This window comes from Amblyomma mixtum, chromosome 9 (assembly GCF_055824585.1).
Source record: "Amblyomma mixtum isolate Tamu chromosome 9, ASM5582458v1, whole genome shotgun sequence".
Taxonomy (NCBI): Eukaryota; Metazoa; Arthropoda; class Arachnida; order Ixodida; family Ixodidae; genus Amblyomma; species Amblyomma mixtum.
The window spans coordinates 63,313,959-63,338,809 of record NC_143020.1 but is presented as its reverse complement, the minus strand read 5'-3'; the positions used below and the strand labels follow the sequence as shown (position 1 = coordinate 63,338,809).

At 44.2% G+C, this 24,851-nt stretch overlaps 2 protein-coding genes across 2 annotated transcripts; both read left to right on the top strand.

The window, feature by feature from the left end:
- Window positions 1–4,996: 4,996 nt before the first annotated feature.
- On the top strand, window positions 4,997–8,514 carry LOC149329349 (uncharacterized). Its single transcript, XM_089562183.1, has 2 exons — window positions 4,997–7,019; window positions 7,514–8,514. The coding sequence occupies exons 1-2, from the start codon at window positions 6,938–6,940 to the stop codon at window positions 8,236–8,238; spliced, it is 807 nt and encodes a 268-aa protein (XP_089418309.1). The 5' UTR covers window positions 4,997–6,937; the 3' UTR covers window positions 8,239–8,514.
- A 6,886-nt stretch (window positions 8,515–15,400) lies between these two features.
- LOC149329348 (uncharacterized) lies at window positions 15,401–24,776 on the top strand. The gene is made up of 2 exons (XM_089560198.1): window positions 15,401–22,502; window positions 23,015–24,776. The coding sequence occupies exons 1-2, from the start codon at window positions 22,421–22,423 to the stop codon at window positions 23,737–23,739; spliced, it is 807 nt and encodes a 268-aa protein (XP_089416324.1). The 5' UTR covers window positions 15,401–22,420; the 3' UTR covers window positions 23,740–24,776.
- Window positions 24,777–24,851: the final 75 nt, after the last annotated feature.

The following is a 24,851-nucleotide window of genomic DNA, read 5'->3' as shown; positions in this document are numbered from 1 at the left end:
TGTTACGGAGGGATGAGAATGCACAAAATAAAAGCGAATACAACCGTTTAGAGCAAGCTATCGCGTCGAAAAATGCAGCGGCGACGCAGAATTCGGTCCGAAGCGGGCGAGCTGGGCGTCGCCATGTTGTGAATGTTAACCACGCAAGGCTGGTAGCGAGAGTGAGTTTTATTTTTTTCCTATTTGGCATTTTTATATACATAAATGAACGACAGCACAATCGTAGGGACGCGGAAATATTACAGTGCTTGTGACGTTTTTGTAATCGTGTTTTTCGGTGTATATTCTCACCAAGTCTCTGGTGTCGAGGGAACACATTAGCTCGGACATCGCAGGCGAATGTGTTCAGGGAACTCATTCGATACCTAATGTCGTTTTCATCGAATGACATTAGATTTTCTCGTGTGGCAGCAAACTAATGTCGTTTTGAACGAATGTCATTCGATGGGAATGACATTAAATTTGCCGTGTGGCAGGGGTATAACACAGATACCGCGCAAACGTTACCACGTTCAGGAATTGGCGGATAAGTGTTGTATTTGGCATTCGAGGGAAAAGGGCAAGAAATGAATTTATGCTTTCAGCAAATGCAGCGGGAATGAAACAAACTAGATGCAGCATCAGTATTCTCTCTGTATACTTTTTGAGAGCTGGATTCATTCCTTCTGAGAGTGGCACGCAGTAGGTCAACTGCACACTAATTTATTTTTCCTCTGGTGCAAAGTAAGCAGTGTAAACATTATAAGAAAACCTAAGTCACCGCTACGAATTATTCAAACTAGGTGCATAGATCAGTGGAATAGAAACATCCAGTAAACAAACGAAAACGGGAAAATACGACGAACACACTCTGAGAGCGGAGGAGGAGGGGCGGCGCTGCGAGGAGGGTTATGCAACGCCAACGAGGAAAGAGCCAGTATAAAATCCTTTTTCCGCGTCGTAATGTATCCACTTCTCAGGAATGAAAAATGCATGACACCCTTCAGTTCCACTTAATACAGCACTTTAAAAAGCAGGACTACATCCCGTAGCCATACTAAGCAATGCTGGTGTCATTTTTTTGTGTGTCTTTTGTGCCATTTTTGTGTGTTGGTTTTGCAGGCATTTTAGGAGTACCTGTAGGCAGGGGAAGAAGATTCCAGTGGAACTGCTGCCAGCCTGTGCTGAACTATACCTTGATGCTCCTGTCCTGTAAAAATATGCAGTTGCGTAAATCGCAGGATGGGACAGGGGGTTCCTGACCCCCTTTTCGCTTGGGGGGGGGGGGGGGGAGGACACCGCTTGCAAATATCCCCCCCGCCCCCCCCGACGTTCGTCCTGGGTCTCCTTGGTCCGCATTGAATGATACGAGCAGTACTTGCAATACAGGGAAGCAGTGGGAGCTAGAAGGCCTATTCCTTCCACAGAATGGCTTATAGTCATGAAACAGTGCTGAAACGTCGGCGACGGCGAACAGAGAGGGCATTGTGAGTGACAAAGGCAGTTTTTTCCTGTTTGTGTTCATCAACCTCTATCTGCCAGTACCCGCTGTTTAAATCGGTCGAGGCAAAAAATTTTCGTGTGGCGAAGTCAGTCGATTACAGTCTGGCAGCAATGAAAGGACATGTCATGACTGCGTGTTTTCCTTTCCTTTTACTTCAAGCGTCTGCTTTTCTGCAATTGAATCAGTCTGTGAATGAGACAGATGTTAATGGGTAGACGCGCCTGCATGTTCGAGGGTCAGCACCACGCAAACCCTCGAAGCTTTGTTCGGGGTTTTTCTCTTCTTCGGACTTGGAGAATGTTTTAACAGTGAGCAAGACAGGAGCTGATAGATACCCCTTGGAGGCATATGTAAAACTACTTCATATGAGCTGGCCATCTTTATTCAAAAAATGTAAATAAGTATAACACTGAGCAATATCGGCCACCGTCACTTTCAGTCTGTTAAAACTGCTTGTCGGATTAGAAAAATTGGAATTTTCCTTCCAACATCTCGGGCCCATGCCCCCAATAATTAAAAAATGAAGGAGCATGGAGGCCGTGATTGTTGAGTGAGAAAGCGATGCTGGTTAAATGCTGATGAAATAGCATAACTGCTGTACTGGGATGCTTAAATGGCACAATGCAGGCTTTAGATTCGAGTAAAGCTAGAAAAAACAACATTATACTCGGTGCTAGAGGTCTGCACAGGCTGGTATCGAGACTGGGTCTGTCCCTACTCGCCATTACCTCGGTCCTGACTCTGAATCTGGCTGCGGCGTGCCGTTCTTAACGATTTTTAATGCCTGGCCCGGCCTGGTGCTTGTTCATTCGTGTCAGTGCAGTCCCATTTGCATCTCGTGATGATATTTCACTCCTAAAAAAAAAAAAAGGAAATACAACAAGCAATAAAGAGACATCTGCGTAGTAGCTGAAAAAGTTGCAGAAACCAAGAAGAGTAACATCGGGTTCGTACCAGCGACGAGTACCTACTCAAGCTGGGCACGACTGGAAAAATCGGGTTTTAAAAAAAAGTGCTGCATACCAACCTTTTCAGTGGTTCATGAGGAAACAAGTCAAGAGAAAAAAATTCTTAAAACAACGGATTTAGCACAAGCGCAACCTATTCCTGTTGTAAGCGCGCTAGGACGCTTAGCGACCTAGCACACAATGATCGCACTTTTACGGGCATAGTTTTACTTACATTGTGAGGAGGTTTCATGCAGCAGTGAGAAATATGGAATCATATTGCTTTCAAATAGAGCCCCCTTCAAGCAGCACTGGTAGCTTTATAAAGGCCGAACACTCTCCAATTCCTAAGAGCGGGATCAAGAATCCCAAGAACCACGTCCGCATTGGTTACGAATGCATGTTCTCGGTCTGACGCTCTTTGGGCTAGGTTTCTACACTGATGTTTTCAATTCCATTTTTAAATTTTCATGGGCCACATTTTTAAGCTTAATGCAGATAAGCGCTATTTCACCTTTATGCCAGAATTAGATAGCTTATGTATGTGTCTCGAATGATATATTGATTGCAAGTCATCGCGGTGATATGAACTCTCAACAGCATGGAGGAACTCGGCAGCAGCATAGAGAGACTCGGACAAAGCTACTGGCTCATTACTGCACCCGCATGAAGTTAGCAGTGGGATTGGGACAAAATGCCGTCTTCCCAGCTTCCGCGGAATCCCCTTCTTCGGTCGGCCACAGACGTCACCAGCCAGCCTTGCCCTCATGCATACTTTTTCGCGGCAGTAAATAATTCCTGCTCTCCGCTGTCAGTAATAAAGGACAGAAAAACATGTAAGCATGCAACATTGTTGCAAAAACAGAGATTATAATATGAAGCTGAGCTCGGACTAGGTCACGGCTCCAATCATAATCTGAATTTTAGTTCGGATCTTACTCACTGACCACTCAAATCATAATCTGATTATGAGCCTGAGTGAGTCTGCTCATAAGTCAGTCTGCTGATCTAGGACTGCGTTTTACTTATTCAATGCACAAAGCCTGTAAACAATGCTGTTGTGGCCTTGGAGACTTCTTTTTACTTTACTAAACATTGTTTCGAATTGCAGGCATGAGCAGTAGTATTAGGAGGGCACAGAGTAAATGCTTGAGGAAGAAGCTTTTAAGGCAACTTACTGCTACAAACATATGCAGAACCTTACCTTCACTTATGTTCTTGTGCAAAGTTAGGTGCCTGAGAATCCATCTGTCTGCACAAAGACAAGTGTCCAGACCAGCTGTGCTAAAAATATCACAAGTGACATTGCATTTTAGCGGGTAGAGAACATGATTTCAAAAAATTTGTACTCCTAGTTTACAGTAGGTTGCCTTTGCACTTCTTTATCCCTGTCCATATCCTTTCACATTTTGTGCCTGCAGAAGAAATAAAACAACAGAATGTGTAGTCACACATGGATTTTGTGCATTCTTGCTTCCTTGTGCATTGCCATTTGCTCAAAAGTACACAGACCCTGTTGCTATTGACATTTATGTTTGTTTTATTGTGACACTTGTTTTTTCTCCTTTATTGCAGGCTGTTACTGATAAGCCAACGCATACAAGGTTCCAGAGCAAGAAACCTTTAATGCCACGGCTGGCAACCTTGCATGACTCCATTGCTTGATGCTCATAGCCTGGAACATTGCATGTGTCGTGATTGCAGTGTATTGTATCTATGTACAAAGTGAGCTGTAAGGTTTTTAAATTATTGTGCTTGAATTTCAGAGATTTAAAATAATAAGGAAAATGGGGACCATCCTAAAAAAAAAATTTTTGTAGTGAACTCGTTTTAAAATAATATAATACTTTCCGCAGGAATGGCATTAGGCTTGGGATGGAGAGGGAAGGAAGGAATAACAGAAATAAAAATAGCCTCCAAGTTCTTTTCTTCTTCTTAGCTCGAGTCATGTTGCGGGACTCAGTGGCATGCAGTGGTTGAACAGTTTAAATTAAGCTCGCAAGGGGATTCCCATTTCAGTCATGGTACTAACAGAGCGGCTGACCACACAGAGAAATCAAGCAAAGCCTACAACGTGTGTACTCTTGTGGTGGGCAATTAGTAGTAGTAGCAGAATCGCATTATCTGGTCATTCAGAGGCTGAATGGCCATGCAGCATTCCAGAAGACAATTGGTGAAATTTGCGCACCTTTTAGGGCAGTTGTAACATTCAAGAGGTTTATATTTCTGTAAGGAAGTCTGTGCTGGCGTCAGTAGGACATTGCTTGTCCATTCATCAAGTAGCTTTTTGACACGGAGAATTGAAAAAAATATAAGCATCTAGTGAACGCCTTTAACAAAGGAGGCCCATTGGTTCCAAAATATTATGCTCAATCGAAAATACAAATGGCAGAAAATGACGCCTCTATTTTTGGTGAAAAATGGCATGAATCCGAGTCCATCCTTTTGTTCAGAGATCAAAGCAAGATCACGTCTGAGGTGATGGTCATTGTGAAGAACTTCATCTGTGACATCGCATGAAAGCACGAAATGCAATTATGGTGGTACTTGTGTGATTGTTCTGTTATGTGGACGAACTGATTTTTTAATTTGTTCAATATTCTTTAATTTTTCAATCGAAGCAGAAACATCAATGATGAAAATTGCACGCTTTGGAACTTTTAGCCTTTCGTGCCTCTGTGTCTGACGAATCAATGTTTTTCCTGATTCTTGTGCTGTATGTCCTCGAATATGCTATGTGAAAGGTTGCTTACGTAATTCCATGTAACTCCACCACTTTACACTCCTGGTTGGGACGTTATGAAGGCTGTAGCTCTGCAAAACCTGTGCTGTATCTTGTGGTGAATTTTATATTCTCTTGTATTTGCCGCTGTTTGCTGGTTTATGGGTGTCGTTTTGGCGTTGGTGAAGAGAGTACACTATGTTCCCTTGTAGTTGGCCACAAGCGACCGACCTCATTTCGTCATGCACGTAGCATTACTGACCCTGTCCAAACAATATTTATTGCTGTGTTCGTTTAGTCTGCATCCTGACATCTTTCGTTTTGTTTTCAGGATTTTTTCAGACTAGGCGACATTTTGCTGTATGGAGTGTCCTATGACAATGTTTATTTTAGTTTTCTAACAATACTGAATGTTGATCTGCACATCTGTAATTCATCGTGTATGAATTGCATTTCATGATGCTAGTAAGGGCTTTTATTTGTCTGTAAGGTGTAAATTGTTTTGTTAAGATCCAAAAACATTTCAAAAAATTGGCCTGCGCTTTTTTTTAGGCTGTGTGTTGTAGTGGTGCTATTCACTATTGCACAATGCAGTGCCAGTTTTACCGGATTTTCTCACCCGCAGTGTCCGTTTTTTAGTTTTGCCCGACCAGTTCCCTTGCATCACTGAATGTTTGTAAAACGATTATAGTGCTGCTGTGATTTCTGCTTAGAATAATGCAACAACTGGTGACAAGTCGCACTTTTGCTCGCTGTTTCTCGCCACATTCACTCTCCCTGCAATGGTGGCATAGTCATTGGAGCATGCATCTCGCATGTAGGATGTGCAGGGTTGGATTCCCTGTGCCACTGGGTACCCACCAGTGGTACGATACGCAAGCTTCCCCCTGGCTTCTGCTGGGTGGAATGCCTGGAAGTGGGTCTTAGACTTCCCCTGGTGTTGATGAAGGTCCCTTATATCACGATGGATCATCAGCTCTCACTCTCGTTACTGTCATATGAGCTCACCTGATCACCATGTTCTCAGGGATGGACTTCTTCCGTGCCGACCATGGTGTTCTAAAAGTTGGCCGCCTTAAACCTCTTTCAGAGCAGCGCATTGAGAAACTTATGTCATGGTTATTTCTTCCTTTTTTTTGCCCTGATTTCTCGTCCCAAAATTTGGGATGCAGGTGTCACAGAAGTAAATATGGTGTGCTCTAGCTGCACTTAAGACAGAGTAGTGTGCAGTTTCAGATGTGCTTCTACTCGATTAATTGCGGTCTTCGAGACGGTGGAGGCAGAACATGATGTTGAGCACATTACCAACATTCGTGGCGAGCTGTGAACTACGCTTTTCTACAAGTAGCTAGGCTCTGAAAGCTTTGTTTCCTGTGCGCAGTACAACGTGTGTAAGAGGTTCATTAAAAGATTAATGCTCTGTCAATGTTTTTTGTTGTTAAAAATAACACACTCGTTAGTTCTTAAGCCTGTGTAGGTAGTCTTGTACTGTCGTTCCCGTGAAGCCAGAAATGATGCAAGTTCATTCGTCGATGTAATGGTTACTGACTCGGTTCCAGTATAAATTTGTAGGCAATCGTCTGTTTTTCTGGAGCATAAGTATAGTAATCATCTGCATGCAGAATTAAAAGCTGGGACTGTTTGCTTTGGAACGCTCTTCTTTCCAGGCTCGCCCTACTGTATTTACATAACCTGAAAAAGCTGTTTTACGAGTGTGTAGTCCATATTCACCGCCTCATGCAGATAACTCCATGTGAGCGTTTGCACTCGTAATATTTTGTGTTAATGGATACAATCTGGCTTTCACATGCAGGTTTGAGCTCCGGGGACCACAAACATGGAGTACCTTCATTGCAGTACTCACCAGGTTAGAATCTGCAGTTTTTCTTTGTATATGCTTTCATAAAGGTTGTCTTTCAAAGAGGAGGTTTTAGGATACTGAAGCTTTAGTTTACTGAACTGTGGTGAATGGTCGTGATATGTACCTTCAATATTCTGTGATTTCTCAACTATACTCATCGAACTAGGACCAATATGGGTTCTGTTCATTGCAGCCAGAAATTGAACAAGAGACCAAGGCCTCGTATGGCTTTTAGCATTTAGCCTTTTCCTCCTATTAGAGACTGTCTGAGTAGCAAATAAAATAAAAAGAAATGGCTTTATTCATTGGGCTAAGCATAGGTGACTGCCACTTGTTTTGCTATTATGCAAACCTGTGACTGGACAGACATCTTGACCGTAGAGACATCTTGTTTCAGGCCTGAGTTCTCAGTTGATGATCAGTTGAATAAAGCCTGATAGACATCCACAGCTTTTGATGAGTGTGTCCTCGGCATTCAACTTTCTGCCTGTGCAACGCAGGTTCAGTCATGACACACAGCGACCATGGCACACCTCATCTGCAAGAATCAACCAGTGAAAGCCCCCCTGCGAGCCACTGCCCAGAATCTACTCCTTCTGGTATCAGTTACCACCGGGGCAAACCCACAGGAAATAAGCTGCACGAATGCACCCACTGCAACAAGGGATTCAAAAGAAGATCTCATGTACTGCGGCATCTCCGAGTCCATACCGGTGACCGCCCATACCATTGTAACGACTGTGGTAGCAGCTTTGCACAATTGGCCACCCTGAGGAGACACCAGCGCACTCACACAGGTGACCGCCCTTACCATTGTGACGACTGTGGGAAGAGCTTTGCACATAAGTGCAATCTGAGGGCACACCAGCGCACTCACACTGGTGAACGACCTTACCGTTGTGACAGCTGTGGTAGCAGCTTTACACTGAAGGCCCATCTGAAGGCACACCAGCGCACTCACACAGGCGAACGTCCTTACCGTTGTGACCACTGTGATAGCAGCTTTGCAGAGAAATGTAACCTGGTGAGACACATCCGTATCCACACGGGTGAAAAGCCGTATCAGTGCCAGCTGTGCCCCATGGCCTTTGTAGGACGTTCAGATTTTGCGAGGCATATTAGATCCCATAAGGGTGAAAAACCCTACCAATGTGACCTGTGCCAAAAGAGATTCATCCATAGCGATAATTTGAAACGGCACAAAAAGGCGATTCACAAAAAGTAGGTGTGGTTCGTGATGCCCTTAGTCAAAATGTTTTTCTAGCTACCGTTTTGTATGCAAGCACAAGATTTTAGCAGAATGTCCTATGAAAGGTGTGGTAGCTAGCCAGCATCATTAACTACATACGTAAGTTTTGTTCACTTTGAGGGAGTTTTCAGAAAACAACATTTGCTGTTCCCTTAGACTAGACATTCCCGCTAAGTATTTCCTCAAGATGGAGAGTGAGCCTGCTGTGCTCGTAATCTTGCATGAATGGAAATAAAATCACTGTCATACCTGTATGGCATCACTTCTTGTTGGGGAGTGCCATTGAAAAACTTGATCTCGATCTCCAATGTTTGTCGCTTCTGGCAGTTGTCAGCCTGCATCAGTGAAGATATTTTGTGGAGTAAAAGTGTAAAAAACAATTCTTTTTAATCCTTAAGCCTGAGTGATCTAATTATTGTGACAATCAAAATGAATTCAATCATTTGTATCACTGAACCTGTAAATGTTTGTATGAGAACCAAGGAAAACTTGTTCTTGTGTAAATCTTTGTGTGTTTATTCCAGCAGTGTTAGCGGCAGGAATGAGTGAGGACTAGTAGGTGTCCAGCCTCAAAATGATGTGTCTTGTGTTAGTTTGGTGGTTTGAAGAGTTCTCTCTTGTTTGGATCGAGAACTAACAAAAGAGTTTGCTAACATTGCTTTACCATTACTCACAGCACTGGCTCTACCGGATATAAATGGTGTAATATTTGTGGATCATTGTGTCTGCATCATTTTTAATCTTTCTTGGTTGACAGAATACCAGCTTCATGTGACCATTTCACATTGTGCTAGCTTCTTTGTTGTGTTAGTTTTACTTCAGAAAGCCTTCTTTATTTATATAAGGTGTTCTTGATAACGAGCTGCATGGGTCGTGGCTGCTGGAACAAAAATACTGTGATTAGTGCCTACAAAAAGCATTGTAATCTTGTAGTGTATTGTGATGTTCGTAATTTGGGAAAATTGTGTGAAATTGCTTAGTGCACTATTATTTTATTGCAGTTCCCATTAAAAAATCTTGAATACATTCTCGCTGTTTGTAAAGCTGTCTTGCTTGACATATTTTGCATTAAAACTCAATATTAGTGCAGTTCTGCAAAAAGCTGCTGTTCGCTTCTTTTTAGTGGTATACTTCGAGCATCCTTAGACATCATTGTGCCTTGCATCCAGGAAAGAATTGCTATCAGTTACAGATGACAGCACTACTAGCAGCAGTAACTGATAGCACTAACTTATAGATGACAGCACTAAGGAATATTGCAAACACAAGTAGTATTTTTTCAGAAGCTTCTCCAAAGTTTTGTCTCACTATGAAGGGGTCATACCTTGAAAGAAGCCAAACATATTATTGGATAGTAATGAGTTGGATTAGTGCATGAGATTAGGTAGCTTTTTTTGGGATGAGGTGGCTCTATCTATCTGGAAAAGCACAGGTTGTATTTGGGGTGAGCGAGAGAGACTTTTGTTGTGTTGTGGATGTAGTTTGGGTCACAGAATTGAGGAGAAAATGTTTGTCAGTAATTATACCAGTTGCCTTGTTTCCATGAAGCGACACTGAAGCCACCATTGCTGCAGAGTGGCTCTAAACACTGCCGTTTTCTTCGAAGACCTTGACCGGATGAGCTTCACGGTATGAGCGTATCATCCCGTGTACTTAATTTATTCTTCTACCCTCTCCTGAGAGAGGAAAGTACAAAGAAGAGCAACATAACAGCCCCTACTGGACAGATCAAACTGGCTGGAGTGAATGGACAATGAAAGGGCCACTCTTCCTCCGCTCGGACTCCAGGAACCACTGGGCACTGGATTGTCAGTCTACGCACATCCCCCTTACACATGGTGTAGAGAGCTAGCGTGCGCTATGCTTATTTACCCCCCCCCCCCCTCTCCTTACCATGTGGCTAAGGGAAGTTGGCTTCGCCGTTGGGCAGGCCACAAGGGGATCTGTGGATACACGTGGACCCTTAAGAGCATCCGTCTTTCTTTCTCCTGTGTCCCGCAGCTGGAGACTCCGGAGACCGCCCGGCGAGGGACTGCGAGGAGAGTGCAAAGCGGGAAGCGGCAGAGCGCAAGTGGCCGGCTTGCCCTTCGCCCAAGTATTGATTCCCCCTTTCGGGGAAAGATGCGAGCGGCGGGGTCGTGGGGTTTGTTTCTCGCAAGGGCCGCTTCACCCCAGATGTGTAAGGAGCTCTAAGTGATGTAGCACCAACTGTGTGTCGCACACCCATCCCTCTTACGCGTGGCTAAATCTACGAACCTCCTGATGACGAAGGCTCCACTTCATAAAAATAGTGGCTGTTGTGCATAACTGTATGCAACAGTGAATGGGAAAAGCAGAATGTTGAGAAATAGGGGTATGAATGCAGACTATGCTCTGAGCTTAGGCCAGTGTTACAGCCCCATAGTTATATGCAGCTGTCAGCTTGTGCCTGAAGAACGGTCATAAAAGAACAGTGGAAGAAAAGAAGGAACCCAAGACACTTCCCACTACCAAGCCAGCGATATGTGTTGTTTCAGGAGGAGCATCCATCCTGCGAATGTTGCTTTCAAAACTTTAGTGGCATCAAGTGGAAAGAAGACTTATGGGGGAGGTATGGGAACCTCCCAGTTCACCTTCAGAAGATGTGAGAAAGACTGGATGCTGCCACAGAAAAAATTTGTGCTTTGAAAGCACGAAAGGTTGAATGCATCAGAGGAAGTGCATACTCACGTGCATGCACTTCATTCATACCTGCAGGTGATGTGATGGCTCAATACGAGTGGTGGCTGTTTGATTTTAATTTTAACGAGAAAGCTAAACGGCATCTTTGAGGATCCGCACACCTTGTTCACCTGCCGAGTGAAGCAGTCGCTTGCTTCTCCGACCGGCAGTGGTGCGCTGCTCTGTGTTCTGGCTGCTCGGACAGCCAGTCTGGGAAGTGTACGTGCGAGCGTAACCAGTTTATCATCAGTTATAGAAAATCCAGGCTCGTGCCGATGTTCTGAATTGCTTCTTAAAGAACGCAGACCATAATGCTATATTGTACACACTTCACTTTAATGCACATTGACACATTTTCCGAAAATATAAACGGCTAATGGACATGTATTACAAGAATGTTTAGGAAACTAAAAATACGATGAATATGCAGCATTTTATGGCAACCGTTGAAAATCAGAATGCTACCTTGGCAGTGCCGTAGTACCAAACAATTGAGAAAGAACATTACTACTATCTCAGGGTGCACCCATCTTCATTAAAGTGACTTTAATCTTCATCACAGTGTTACGCCCTCTCTGAGACTCTAGAAGAAACAATAAATGATAACATTGTGAACGGCATCATTTCAACTTACTCTCTAAGCACACTCACGTGCCTGACTTCACCATACAAATGCAGTTACACCACTAATCGACGACATCATACACAACGTAACAAGAGCCATTTGCAGAGTTCCAAGCGACTTTGGAGTCAGTGACAATTAGAAAGCAGATCAAGTTGCTGCACAAGCTCGGCACGAAGGAATCAAGAGTGCACATTCCCTACCGATGGCAATCTACAAGGTCTGTGCTTTATGAGCTTTCAGCCACCATCATTGAAGTCATTAGCCTATGTAACATTTGTACTGCCCAAACTAGAGTCTGCGTGAGTAATTGGTTCCCTAATCAAAATAATCGAATAAACTAGAAGCAGTACAAAACCGTGCTGCTATAGGTAAACCTTCTCTGCTTGTTCTTATCGTGAAAGTGTCACCAAAATAAAATGCAAGGCTCATCTCACAGATTTAACTAACTGATTTCACATCACAAGACTGTCTATATCACAAAATATACTGTCATGTTCCGCACCAGTCTGTTACCATCCCTGCCTACTGCACCTCCAGCTGCACTAACCATGGAAAGACCACCTATCCTCCACCCGCCCGCACATCTGTCTACATTTTTTGTATGCACTGCGAAACACATGAAGTGACTTGCCTGCCCACGTTGTGTTCCACACTGACCGATTGACCACTATTCAAATCATGAGCTGTAGCACTGTAATGCTCTGTAACGCACTCATGTGATTTGATACCCCTTGAAAGGGCCTTTGAAGTAGTTAGAAATAAATAAATAAATGAAGGCATCTAAATGAAATATTGAATTAAATCTTAAGATGCACCTAGTGAAACCTATTATAGCTGTCTTATGGAAGGTAATGGCAGCGCAAAAAACGGGGACACAAGAGAAACACAACATGTAGTTGCACATGTAATTGCAACATGTTGCACATGTAGTTGCAAAACGGTTTATGTACTGAGCGGAAGAAAATAAAAGGTACTGCACTCTTTCCATAAGTAAAGCATGAATGCCCGACAGTGTAGCAGCTGTCTTTCGTATCGAAGGCATTCAATGAAGTCATTTTATGCTTGCAAAAGAAGAGACTTCAACACGTGAGCTATACGGAGAAATGGTCACTATAAATCTTATTTGATGCTAATGCGCAAAGGTAGACAAAGTGAGCAGGAAAAAACATCTTCCACTGCTTTATTCCGAATGTCTACAGGTCTTTTAACCCTTGTTTGCTCGTTGAAGAAAGTGGGCTTGTGAACACACATGTCTCGTGTTTTTATATTTTTTAAAGAAGAATGCTTATCCAACTGAAAATTTAAGCATCAACGAGGTTTCTTAAAAGCAAACAAGTTCTATCCTTTGGTTGGCGCATGGTAGTCGTAGTCGCTCAAGCGCCATAAAACTCGATCAACGCAATACAACACTTACGCTATCTTGTCAACGGTGTTTGCTTTTGATTACAGGACATCAGATTGCGCCCAGAGATTGTTTGTTTGTTTTCTGTTTCTTTGTTAACTCCAGAGGATAAATACGGAAGTCCCTGTATGTTGGGGAAAAAGGGGAGAGTGAGCTCGCACCCTAGGGTACGGCCTCCTCTACTCCACTACGAATGCGCCGATATTCATTACAACTACTGAAGGAAAACGCTAGCGCCTGCAATCGCAACGAAGCGTACAAGGATCTCGTTGCATAGCGCCACCTAATTGCCTTTGCTGAAAACAAACCCGGACAGGAGCTGTATTTTAAAACACTACGCATGTTCGGGTCTTGCAACAATTAAATGCCCTAGCCATGCACTGAAGTCAGCTAGGTACGCGTGACATGCATTGCCCGCGGCGGCATCGAGCTTTCAACGCGTCGGCAGAGTGTAGTTTCAGTACAGTGAAGAAATATCTTCACAGGTGGTTTCTATTCGCTGAGTACACAGCTGCGACGAGTGAACCATCGCACGCAAAAGCTAAGCTGGATATAAAATTCGGATATAAAATTCAAGCGTTGCGCTCCATGGCATGCGATATCGAAACCAGAAGGATCAAAATTCAGTTTTGCTTTCGATCTTCCAGGAAGGTTACAACAGGCAGCCTGTTTTCAATCATCTATACCTTGCACACAGATCGAATTTCGCTGCGTCATTAGTACTTAATTGAGGTTAGATACGGGGTCTTCATTATATGTTTTTTTTTTGGTAATTAAACGTGCCCCCGCCAACCATCCAGATAAAATGTACGATGGCGCAAGTGGCATCGCGGGCGGCATCGACAATCGCACACTTTTCGTGTGTTGCCGGTTGTGCCAGTTCCATGATCTGTTGCTTTACGCATTCCTTTTTGTGTGCTGTCAGTCTGTGAGAAGAAGAAAGAAGCTTTGCAGAAGGTTGTTTCCTGATGTATCTAATTTGCTTATTATTAACATTTCTAACAATTCATACATATTTTCTGATTTCAAACATTCTACTATTTTACTTAGCTTTTTTCCCGCACTCATACCTCCTTGGCATTCACCACCGCACCTTGGCCAATCCCCCCGCGTGGGTATGTGCCATTTTCTTATGGTGAAGAAGAAGAAGAAGAAGAAATCTATGCGCATACAGAGCAACGATAACTGCATCCGACACGGTGAACGTCACTTTTTCATCGTGCGCGTGTGAAGATATTGGTCCGTCTTTGTGCGCGCGTGCCCAAATGTTACCGCGCAGTCACGTAAGATTCGGGCTTATTAACGCCTTTGCCAGCAGCATGAAAGCCGCAGAAGGGTATAACCGCAATACCAGACAAATTGTCTTCAGTGAAACCTGCCGGAGTCATTCCTTTAGACCTGCTACTTCAACACTTGCACCAGTGGGCAAGTAGACGCAGTTGGCTGCAAATATGTAATTAGCGCTAATTTATGTAAATTCATTAGTTGTGTGTCTTCATCCGTGATGTTTGCGTTCTTATATGTTCGTAATCACATAGCTAATGCAACAATTGGTTCTTTTACAGTCTGTAGATTTGCTGTAAAAGGGGTGATGATTTATGAATTCTGTCGCGATAACCATTCATGGTGCGTTATGGTGACTTGTGAAAGCTGGTGAATTATATCACGGTGGCGGTACCTGTAACCAGCAGTTTATGCCGAAACTGATGCAAACAGCTTCACAGCGTATCACTTGTCTCTATTTTTTTTTTTTTTTGTATACGGAAGTATTCCCCTTGGCATGCAAGTATAAAGGCTCTTTCCTTGTTGGCGTTGCATCACCCTCCTCGCAGCGCCGCCCCTGCTTCTCCGCTCTAAGAGTGTGCTCCTCGTATTTTCCCGTTTTCGTTTGTTTACTGGATGTTTCTGTTGCACTGATTTGATAACCTCGTTTGAATTATTCGTAGCGGCGACTTGGGATTCCCCGCGTTGAACTTGCACTGATACCGCGCAAACGTACCACGTTCAGGAATTGGCGGATAAGTGTTGTATTTGGCATTTGAGGGAAAAAGGCAAGAAATGAATTTATGCTTTCAGCAAATGCAGCGGGAATGAAACAAACTAGATGCAGCATCAGTATTCTCTCTGTATACTTTTTGAGAGCTGGATTCATTCTTTCTGGGACAGTGGCACGCAGTAGGTCAGCTGCACACAAATTTATTTTTCCTCTTGTGCAAAGTAAGCAGTGTAAACATTATAAGAAAACCTAAGTCACCGCTACGAATTATTCAAACTAGGTGCACAGATCAGTGGAATAGAAACATCCAGTAAACAAACGAAAACGGGAAAATACGACGAACACACTCTGAGAGCGGAGGAGGAGAGGCGGCGCTGCGAGGAGGGTTATGCAACGCCAACAAGGAAAGAGCCAGTATAAAATCCTTTTTCCGCGTCGTAATGTATCCGCTTCGCAGGAATGAAAAATGCATGACACCCTTCAGTTCCACTAAATACAGCACTTTAAAAAGAAGGACTACATCCCATAGCCATACTAAGCAATGCTGGTGTCATTTTTTTGTGCCTTTCTTGTGTGTTCTTGGTTTTGCAGGCATTTTAGGAGTACCTGTAGGCAGGGGAAGAAGATTCCAGCGGAACTGCTGACAGCCTATGCTGAACTTTACCCTGTTGCTCCTGTCCTGTAAAATATGCAGTTGCGTAAATCGCAGGAGGGGACGGGGGGTTCCTGGCCCCCTTTTCGCTTAGCGTGGGAGGACACCGCTTGCAAATACCCCCCCCCCCCCTCCGACGTTCGTCCTGGGTCTCCTCGGTCCGCATTGAATGATACGAGCAGTACTTGCAACACAGGGAAGCAGTGGGAGTGAGGAGGCCTATTCCCTTCCGCAGAATCGCTGAGTCGAGAAACAGTGCTGCAATGTCGCTGAAATTTGCTGAAATGTTGGCGACGGCGAAGAAGGACCGAAGGCAACAACTTAAATTCATATAGGGCATTGGGAGTGACGAAGGCAGTTTTTTCCTGTTCATGTTCATCAACGTCTATCTGCCAGTACCCGCTCTTTAAATCAGTCGAGGCAAAAAATATTTGGTGTGGCGAAGTCAGTCGATTGCAGTCTGCCAGCAATCAAAGGACATGTCTTGACTGCGTGTTTTACTTTCCTTTTACTTCAAGCCTCTGCTTTTCTGCATTGAGTCAGTCTGTGAATGAGACAGACGTTAATGGGTAGACGTGCCTGCGTGTTTGAGGGTCAGCACCACACGAACCCTCGAAGCTTTCTTCGGGGTTTTTCTCTTCTTCGGACTTGGAGAATTTTTTAACACTGAGCAAGACAGGAGCTGATGGATACCCCTTGGAGGCATATGTAAAACTACTTCATATGAGCTAGCCATCTTTATTCAGGAAATGGAAATAAGTATAACACTGAGCAACATCGGCTGCCGTCACTTTCAGTCTCTTAAAACTGCTTGTCCGATTAGAAAAATGGGAATGTCCCTTCCAACGTGTCGGTCCCACGCCCCCTATGACTAAAAAAAAAAGAAGCAGCATGGAGGCCGTGATTGTTGAGTGAGAAAGCAATGCTGGTTAAATGCTGATGAAATAGCATAGCTGCTGTACTGGGATGCTTAAATGGCACAATGCAGGTTTTAGATTCGACGAAAGCTAGAAAACACAACATTATACTCGGTGCTAGAGGTCTGCACAGGCCGGTATCGAGACTGGGTCTGGCCCTACTCGCCAGTACCTCGGTCCTGACTCTCAACCTGGCCGTGGGCTGCTGTTCTTAACAACTTCTAATGTCTGGCCCGGCCTGGTGCTCGTTCATTCGTGTCCGTGCAGTTCCGTTTGCTTCTCGTGACGATATTTCACTGTTAAAAAAAAAACGGAAATACAACGAGCAATAAACAGACATCTGCGTAGTAGCTGAAAAAGTTGCAGAAACCAAGAAGAGTAAACATCGGGTCCGTACCAGCGACGAGTACCTCCTCAAGCTGGGCACAACTGGAAGAATCGGGTTTTAAAAAGAGTGCTGCATACCATCCTTTTGAGTGGTTCGTGATTAAACATATCAAGAGAAAAAAAATTCTAAAAACAACAGATTTAGCACAAGCGTAACCTATTCCTGTCGTAAGCGTGCTAGAACGCTTAACGTCCTAGCACGCAATGATCGCACTTTTACCGGCCTAGCTTTGCTTACATTGCGAGGAGGTTTCATGCAGCAGTGAGAAATATGGAATCATATTGCTTTCAAATAGAGCCCCCTTCAAGCAGCACTGGTAGCTTTATAACGGCCGAACACTCTCCTATTCCCGAGAGGGGGATTAGGAATCCCAAGAACCACGTCCGCATTGGTTACGAGTGCACGTTCTTGGTATGACGCTCTTTGGGTTAGGTTTCTACACTGATGTTTTCAATTTCATTTTTAAATTTTCATGGGCCACATTTTTAAGCTTAATGCAGATAAGTGCTATGCACCTTTATGCCAGAATTAGATAGCTTATGTACGTGTCTCGAATGATATATTGATTGCAAGTCATCGCGGTGATATGAACTCTCCACAGCATGGAGGAACTCGGCAGCAGCATGGAGAGACTCGGACAAGGCTACCGGCTAATTACTGCACCTGCACAAACTAGCAATAGGGATGGGACAAAATACCGTGTTCCTAGCTTCCGCAGAAACCCCTTCTTCGGTCGGCCGCAGACGTCGCCAGCCTGCCTCATCCTCAGGCATCCTTTTTTCGCGGCAGTAAATAATTCCTGCTCTCGGCTGTGGGTAAAAAAGGACACAAAAAAATCTAAGCGTGCAACATTGTGGCAAAAACAGAGATTATAATCTGAAGCTGAGCTCGGACTCGCTCACGGCTCCAATCATATTCTGAACCTGAGTTCGGATCTGACTCACTCACCACTCAAATCATCATCTGATTATGAGCCTACGCGAGTCTGCTCATGAGTCAGTCCGCTGATCTAGGACTGCATTTTACTTATTCATTACACAAAGTCTATAAACAATGCTGTTCTGGCCTTGAAGACTTCTTTTTACTTTACTACTCGTTGTTTCAAATTGCAGGCATGAGCAGCAGTATTAGGAGGGCACAGAGTACATGCTTGAGGAAGAAAGAACCTTTTAAGGCAACCTACTGCTGCGAACATATGCAGAACCTTACCTTCACTTATGTGCATGTGCAAAGTTAGGTGCATGAGAATCCATCTGTCTGCACAAAGAGAACTGTGCAGACCAGCTGTGCTAAAAATATCAAGTGATATTGCATTTTAGCTGGTAAAAACATCGTTTCAAAAAATGTGTACTTGCAGTTTACACTACATTGCCATTGCACTTCTTATTCCCTGTGCATATCATTTCATATTTTGTGCCTGCAGAAGAAAACAACAGAATGTGTAGTCAAACATGGATTTTGTGCGTTCTCGCTTCCTTGGGCATTGCCATTTTCTCAAAAGCACACAGACCCTGCTTCTTGTGACATATATGCTTGTTTTATTGTGACGCTGGTTTTTTCGCCTTTATTGCAGGCCGTTACTGATAAGCCAATGTGTGCAAGGTCCCGGAGGAAGAAACCTTCAATACCACACCTGTCAACCTTGCATAACTCCATTGTTTGATGCTCATAATCTGGAAAATTGCATGTGCAGTAATCTGGGTGCATTGTTGAGCTCTCAGTGGGATTCTCATTTCATTTCAGTCGTGGTATTAACTGAACACCTGACCACATGGAGGAAACAAGTGAAGCCTGCAACGTGTGTGCTCTTGTGGCGGGCAATTAGTAGTAGTAGTGGTGGTGGTGGTGGTGTGACACTTTTATTTGAACATCCTTTCTATTAGGCGTTCAGTACGTCCTGGGCCAAGGCGACGAGGGCGCGTTGCAGGTTCAGGTCCCGGGAGGCGAGCCAGATGGGCCACGGTGCGGGTGGCGGGAAAGGATAGGCGGGGGACTGGGAGGCTGCGTGGCACTGTGTAAGGCAGTGTTCTGTGTCTGCATATGTGTGTGGACAGTTTGGGCACTGAGGTGTGGAAGAGTACCGGTACAGATAAAGTTTGGCTGGTGTATGTAGGAGATTAAACTGTATTCGGCGAAGAATGCGACCTTCACAGATCGATAAGGATGGGTGTGGTGGCGGTAAATCAGCTTAGTCCCATTTTTGCTGCGTGTTGTATTCGTCGGCAGTGTGTTTGTAACCCCTGACCGCCTGCTCCGTCGGTAAGCTTGTCCATGGGATCCCCGGCGCCCGGTGTACAGTTTCGCAGGCAAGCTTGCGAGCCAGCTCATTGCCGGGGATGCCCATGTGACCAGGGATCCACCGAAGGGTCACCGGTCGTGGGCTTAATGCTAAGAGGGCGGCATCTAAGGCCGATCGGGTAGGGAAAGGCAGGGCTCTTTCATGGAAGGCACGCAGAGCTGCCTGCGAGTCTGTATGGACAACGTATTGGGGGGCAGGGTGGCAAAGTGTGTGATGGCATCGGCGATTCTGTGTATATCTTTGGCGAAGGTGGGGATGTGTATGGACCGGTTGTGTGAGTGCTGGTTGCAGAGAGGCAAGGGTAGAGGAAGGAGGCTGCTGTGGAGCCCGCGGTTTCCGTGAGACAGGCGTCTGTGTAGGCCGCCGCCGCAGCGTCCAAGGGTGGCTTGTGGTTGTATGCGTATGCTTGGCAGCGGCCTGCGTGTGTGTGTGCGGACATGTTGCTTGGAATGGGTGCGAGGCGGAGGTTAGGGGGATAGATCGGAGACTGCGGTGTGTCTGGGAAAGAGATGGGTGCGTAGGGAGTCTGGGATAGTATCCACCGCCCAGCTGATGTACTGGACAGGCGGATGATTTGTCTCTCCCAGTGCAGGTTAAGGAGGGCTTGAAGGGGATGGAAAAGGCCTGTTCTGTACAGGGTGTCTGTAGAAGCCTGAGGGGGGAGCCCTAGTGTTTCTTTGCATAGTGTATTGAGGGCCCGGGTTAGTTTGTCTTGTTGTGTATTTGTAAGTGGGCTCTGAACAAATTCCTGTACTACATACCTTAGTAGTAGTAGTAGAATCACATTATTCGGTCACTCAGAGGCTGAACAGCCATGGGGCATTCCAGAAGACAATGGGTCAAATTGGCGCATGTTTTAGGGCTGTTATAAGATTCAGGAGATGTAGCATGTTTTTGTGAGAAAGTCCGTGCTAGTGTCAGTAGGACATTGCATGTCCATTCATCAAGTAGCTTTTTGACACAGAGAATTGAAAAAAATATAAGCATCTGGTGCACACCTTTTACAAAGGAGGCCCATTGGCTCCGAAATATGGTACTCAGTCAAAAATACAAATCGCAGAAAATGACACCTTTATTTTTGGTGAAAATGGCATGAATCCGACTCCATCCTGCTTTTCAGTGATCAAAGCAAGATCACGTCTGAGGTGATGGTCATTGTGAAGAACTTCATCTGTGACATCGCATGAAAGCACGAAATGCAATTATGCTGCTACTTGTGTGATTGTTCTGTTATGTGGATGAATTGATTTTTTCATTTGTACAATATTCTTTAATTTTTCAATCGAAGCAGAAACATCAATGATGAAAATTGCACGTTTTGGAACTTTTAGCCTTTCCTGCCTCTGTGTCTGACGAATCAATGTTTTTCCTGATTTTTGTGCTGTATGACCTCGAATATGCTATGTGAAAGGTTGCTTACATGATTCTTTGTAAGTCCACCACTTTGCACTCCTGGTTGGGGCATTATGAAGGCTGTAGCTCTGCAAAGCCTGTGTTGTATCATGTAGTGGATTTTATATTCTATTGTATTTGCCGCTGTTTGCTGGTTTATCGGTGTCGTTGTGGCGTTGCTGAAGAGAGTACACTATGGTTCCTTGTAGTTGGTCACAAACGACCGACCTCATTTCGTCATGCACGTAGCATTACTGACCATGTCCAAACAATATTCGTTGCTGTGTTCGTTTAGTCTGCATCCTGACATCTTTCGTTTTGTTTTCAGGATTTTTTCAGACTAGGCAACATTTTGCTGTATGGAGTGTCCTATGACAATGTTTATTTTAGTTTTCTAACAATACTGAGTGTTGATCTGCACATCTGGAATTCATCGTGTATGAATTGCATTTCATGATGCTAGTACGGGCTTTTATTTGTCTGTAAGGTGTAAATTGTTCTGTTAAGATCCAAAAACATTTCAAAAAATTGGCCTATGCTTTTTTTAAGCTGTGTGTTCTAGTGGTGCTATTCACTACTGCACAATGCAGTGCCAGTTTTACCGGATTTTCTCACCCGCAGTGTCCTTTTTTTAGTTTTGCCCAACCAGTTCCCTTGCATCACTGAATTTTTCTAAAATGATTATAGTGTATAGTGCTGCTGTGATTTCTGCTTAGAATAATGCAACAACTGATGACAAGTCACACTTTTGCTTGCTGTTTCTCGCCACATTCACTCTCCCTGCAATGGTTGCCTAGTCATTGGAGCGTGCATCTTGCATTTAGGATGTGCAGGGTTGGATTCCCTGTGCCACTGGGTAACCACCAGTGGTACGATACGCAAGATTCCCCCTGGCTTCTGCTGGGTGGAATGCCTGGAAGTGGGTCTTAGACTTCCCCTGGTGTTGATGAAGGTCCCTTATATCACGATGCATCATCAGCTCTCACTCTCGTTACTGTCATATGAGCTCACCTGATCACCATGTTCTCAGGGATGGACTTCTTCCGTGCCGACCATGGTGTTCGAAAAGCTGGCCGCCTTAAACCTCTTTCAGAGCAGCGCATTGAGAAACTTTTGTCATGGTTATTTCTTCCTTTTTTTCGCCCTGATTTCTCGTCCCAAAATTTGGGATGCAGGTGTCACAGAAGTAAATATGGTGTGCTCTAACTGCACTTAAGACAGAGTAGTGTGTAGTTTCAGATGTGCTTCTACTCGATTAATTGCGGTCTTCGAGACGGTGGAGGCAGAACATGATGTTCAACACATTGGCAACATTCGTGGCCTGCTGTCAACTACGCTTTTCTACAAGTAGCTATGCTCTGACAGTTTTTTTCCCTGTGCGCAGTACAATGGGTGTAAGGGGTTCATTAAAAGATGAATGCTCTGTCAATGTTTTTTGTTGTTAAAAATAACACACTCGTTAGTTCTTAAGCCTGTGTAGGTAGTCTTGTACTGTTGTTCCCGTGAAGCCAGAAATTGTGCATGTTCATTCGTCGATGTAATGGTTACTGACTCGGTTCCAGTATAAATTTGTAGTCAATCGTCAGTTTTTCGTGAGCATAAGTATAGTAATCATCTGCATGCAGAATTAAAAGTTGGGAACATTTGCTTTGGAACTCTCTTTTTCCAGGCTCGCCCTACTGTATTTACACAACCTGAAAAAGCTGTTTTACGAATGTGTATTCCATATTCACCGCCTCATGCAGATAACACCATGTGAGCGTTTGCACTTGTAATTTTTTGTGTTAATGGATGCAATCTGGCTTTCGCATGCAGGTTTGAGCTCCGGGAACCACAAACATGGTGCACCTTCATGGCAGAACTCACCAGGTTAGAATCTGCAGTTTTCCTTCATATATGCTTTCGTGAAGGTTGTCTTTCAAAGAGCAGGGTTGTAGGATACAGAAGCTTTCGTTTACTGAACTGTGGTGAAGGATCATGATTTGTACCTTCATTATTCTGGAAAGGGTTTTTTTATGATATGTCAACTATACTCATCAAACTAGGACAGATATGAGTTCCGTTCATTGCAGCAAGAAGTTGTGCAGGAGAGACCAAATCCTCGTATGGCTTTTAGCCTTTAGCCTTTTCCTCTTATTAGACACTGTCTGAGGAGCAAATAAAACAAAAAGAAATGGCTTTATGCATTGGGCTAAGCATAGCTGACTGCCACTTGTTTTGCTGTTATGCCCACCTGTGACTGGAGAGATATCTTGACCATAGAGACATCTTGTTTCAGGCCTGAGTTCTCAGTTGATGATCTGTTGAATAAAGCTTGATACACATCCACAGCTTTTGATGAGTGTGTCCTCTGCATTCAACTTTCTGCCTGTGCAACGCAGGTTCATTCGTGACACAGAGCGACCAAGGCACACCTCATCTGCAATATTCAACCACTGAAAGCCCCCCTGCGAGCCACTGCCCAGAATCTACTCCTTCTGGCATGAGCTACCACCGGGGCAAACCCACAGGAAATAAGCTGCACGAATGCACCTACTGCAACAAGGGATTCAAAAGCAGGTCTCATGTAGTGCGGCATCTCCGAGTTCATACCGGTGACCGCCCATACCATTGTAACGACTGTGGTAGCAGCTTTGCACGAAAGGAACATCTTGAGGCACACCGGCGCACTCACACTGGTGACCGCCCTTACCATTGTGACGACTGTGGTAGCAGCTTTGCACGAAAGGACAGTCTAGAGGCACACCGGCGCACTCACACTGGTGAACGACCTTACCGTTGTGACCATTGCGGTGACAGCTTTGCACATGCAGTCACCCTAAAAACACACCAGCGCACTCACACAGGCGAACGTCCTTACCGTTGCGACCACTGTGGTAGCAGCTTTGCACAGAGGAGTCACCTGGTGGGACACATCCGTACCCACACGGGTGAAAAGCCGTATCAGTGCCAGCTGTGCCCCATGGCCTTTGCGGTACGTTCAGATCTTGCAAGGCATATTAGATCCCATAAGGGCGAAAAGCCCTTCCAATGTGACTTGTGTGAAAAGACATTCAGTGACAGGCAATATTTGAACTGCCACAAGAAGGCTATTCACCGAAAATAGCAGTGGTCCGTGAGGCCCTTAGTCGATACGTTTTGCTAGCTACCATTTTGTATGCAAGGTAATGAGATTCTAGCTGTGTACCCTATGAAAGGCGTTGGTAGCTAACCTGCACTATTAACTACATTTGTAAGTTTCATTCACTTTGAGGCAGTTCCCAGAAAACAACACTTGCTGTTCCTTTAGACTATATATTTAGGCTAAGAAGAACACGAAGAGTGAGCGTGCTATGCTCGTAAATGTGTATGAATGGAAATAAAATCACTTTCATTCCTGTTAGGCTTCACTTCTTGTTGGAGAGTGCCTTTCTAAAACTTTATATCCAATGTTTATCGCTGCTGGCAGTTGTCAGCCTGCCTCAGTGAAGAAATAATTCTTGGAGTAAAAGTGCACAAAACAATTCCTTTTAATCTTTAAGCCTGAGTGAGCTAATTTTTGCGACAATAAATATAAATTCAATCATTTATATCACTGTACCTATAAATGTTTGTATGAGAACCAAGAAAAACTTGTTCTTGTGTAACTCTTTGTCTATTTATTCCAGCGATGTTAGTGGCAGGAACGAGTGAAGACTAGTCGGTGTCCAGCCTCAGAATGAGGCTGCTTTACCATTACTCAGAGCACTGTCTCTGCTGGATATAAATGGCAGCATATTTGTGGAGCATTGTGTCGTCACCATTTTTAATATTTTTTGGTTGTCATAATTTCAGCTGTTTGTGACCATTTCACACTGTGATAGCTTCTGTGTTGTTTTGGTGTTACTTGAAAAAGCCTTGTCGATTTACATAAAGTGTTCATGATAACACGCTGCAAGGGTCGTGGCTGTCAAAACAAAGAATACTGTGATTAGTGCGTACAAAAAACACTGTTGTCTTGTAGTGTATTGTAAAGCTCGAAATTTGGGTCCATTGTGTGTAATTCCTTAGTGCACATGAGTGGTATATTTTAACAGTTTCCATTAAAAAATGTTGAATACATTCAGGCTGTTTGTAAAACTCTCTTGCTTGACATATTGTGCATTAAAATTAAAAAGCATTGCAGTTCTTCAAAAAGCTGTTATTTTTTTTTTCATGTTATACTTCGAGCATCCTTAGACATCATCGTGCCTTGCATCC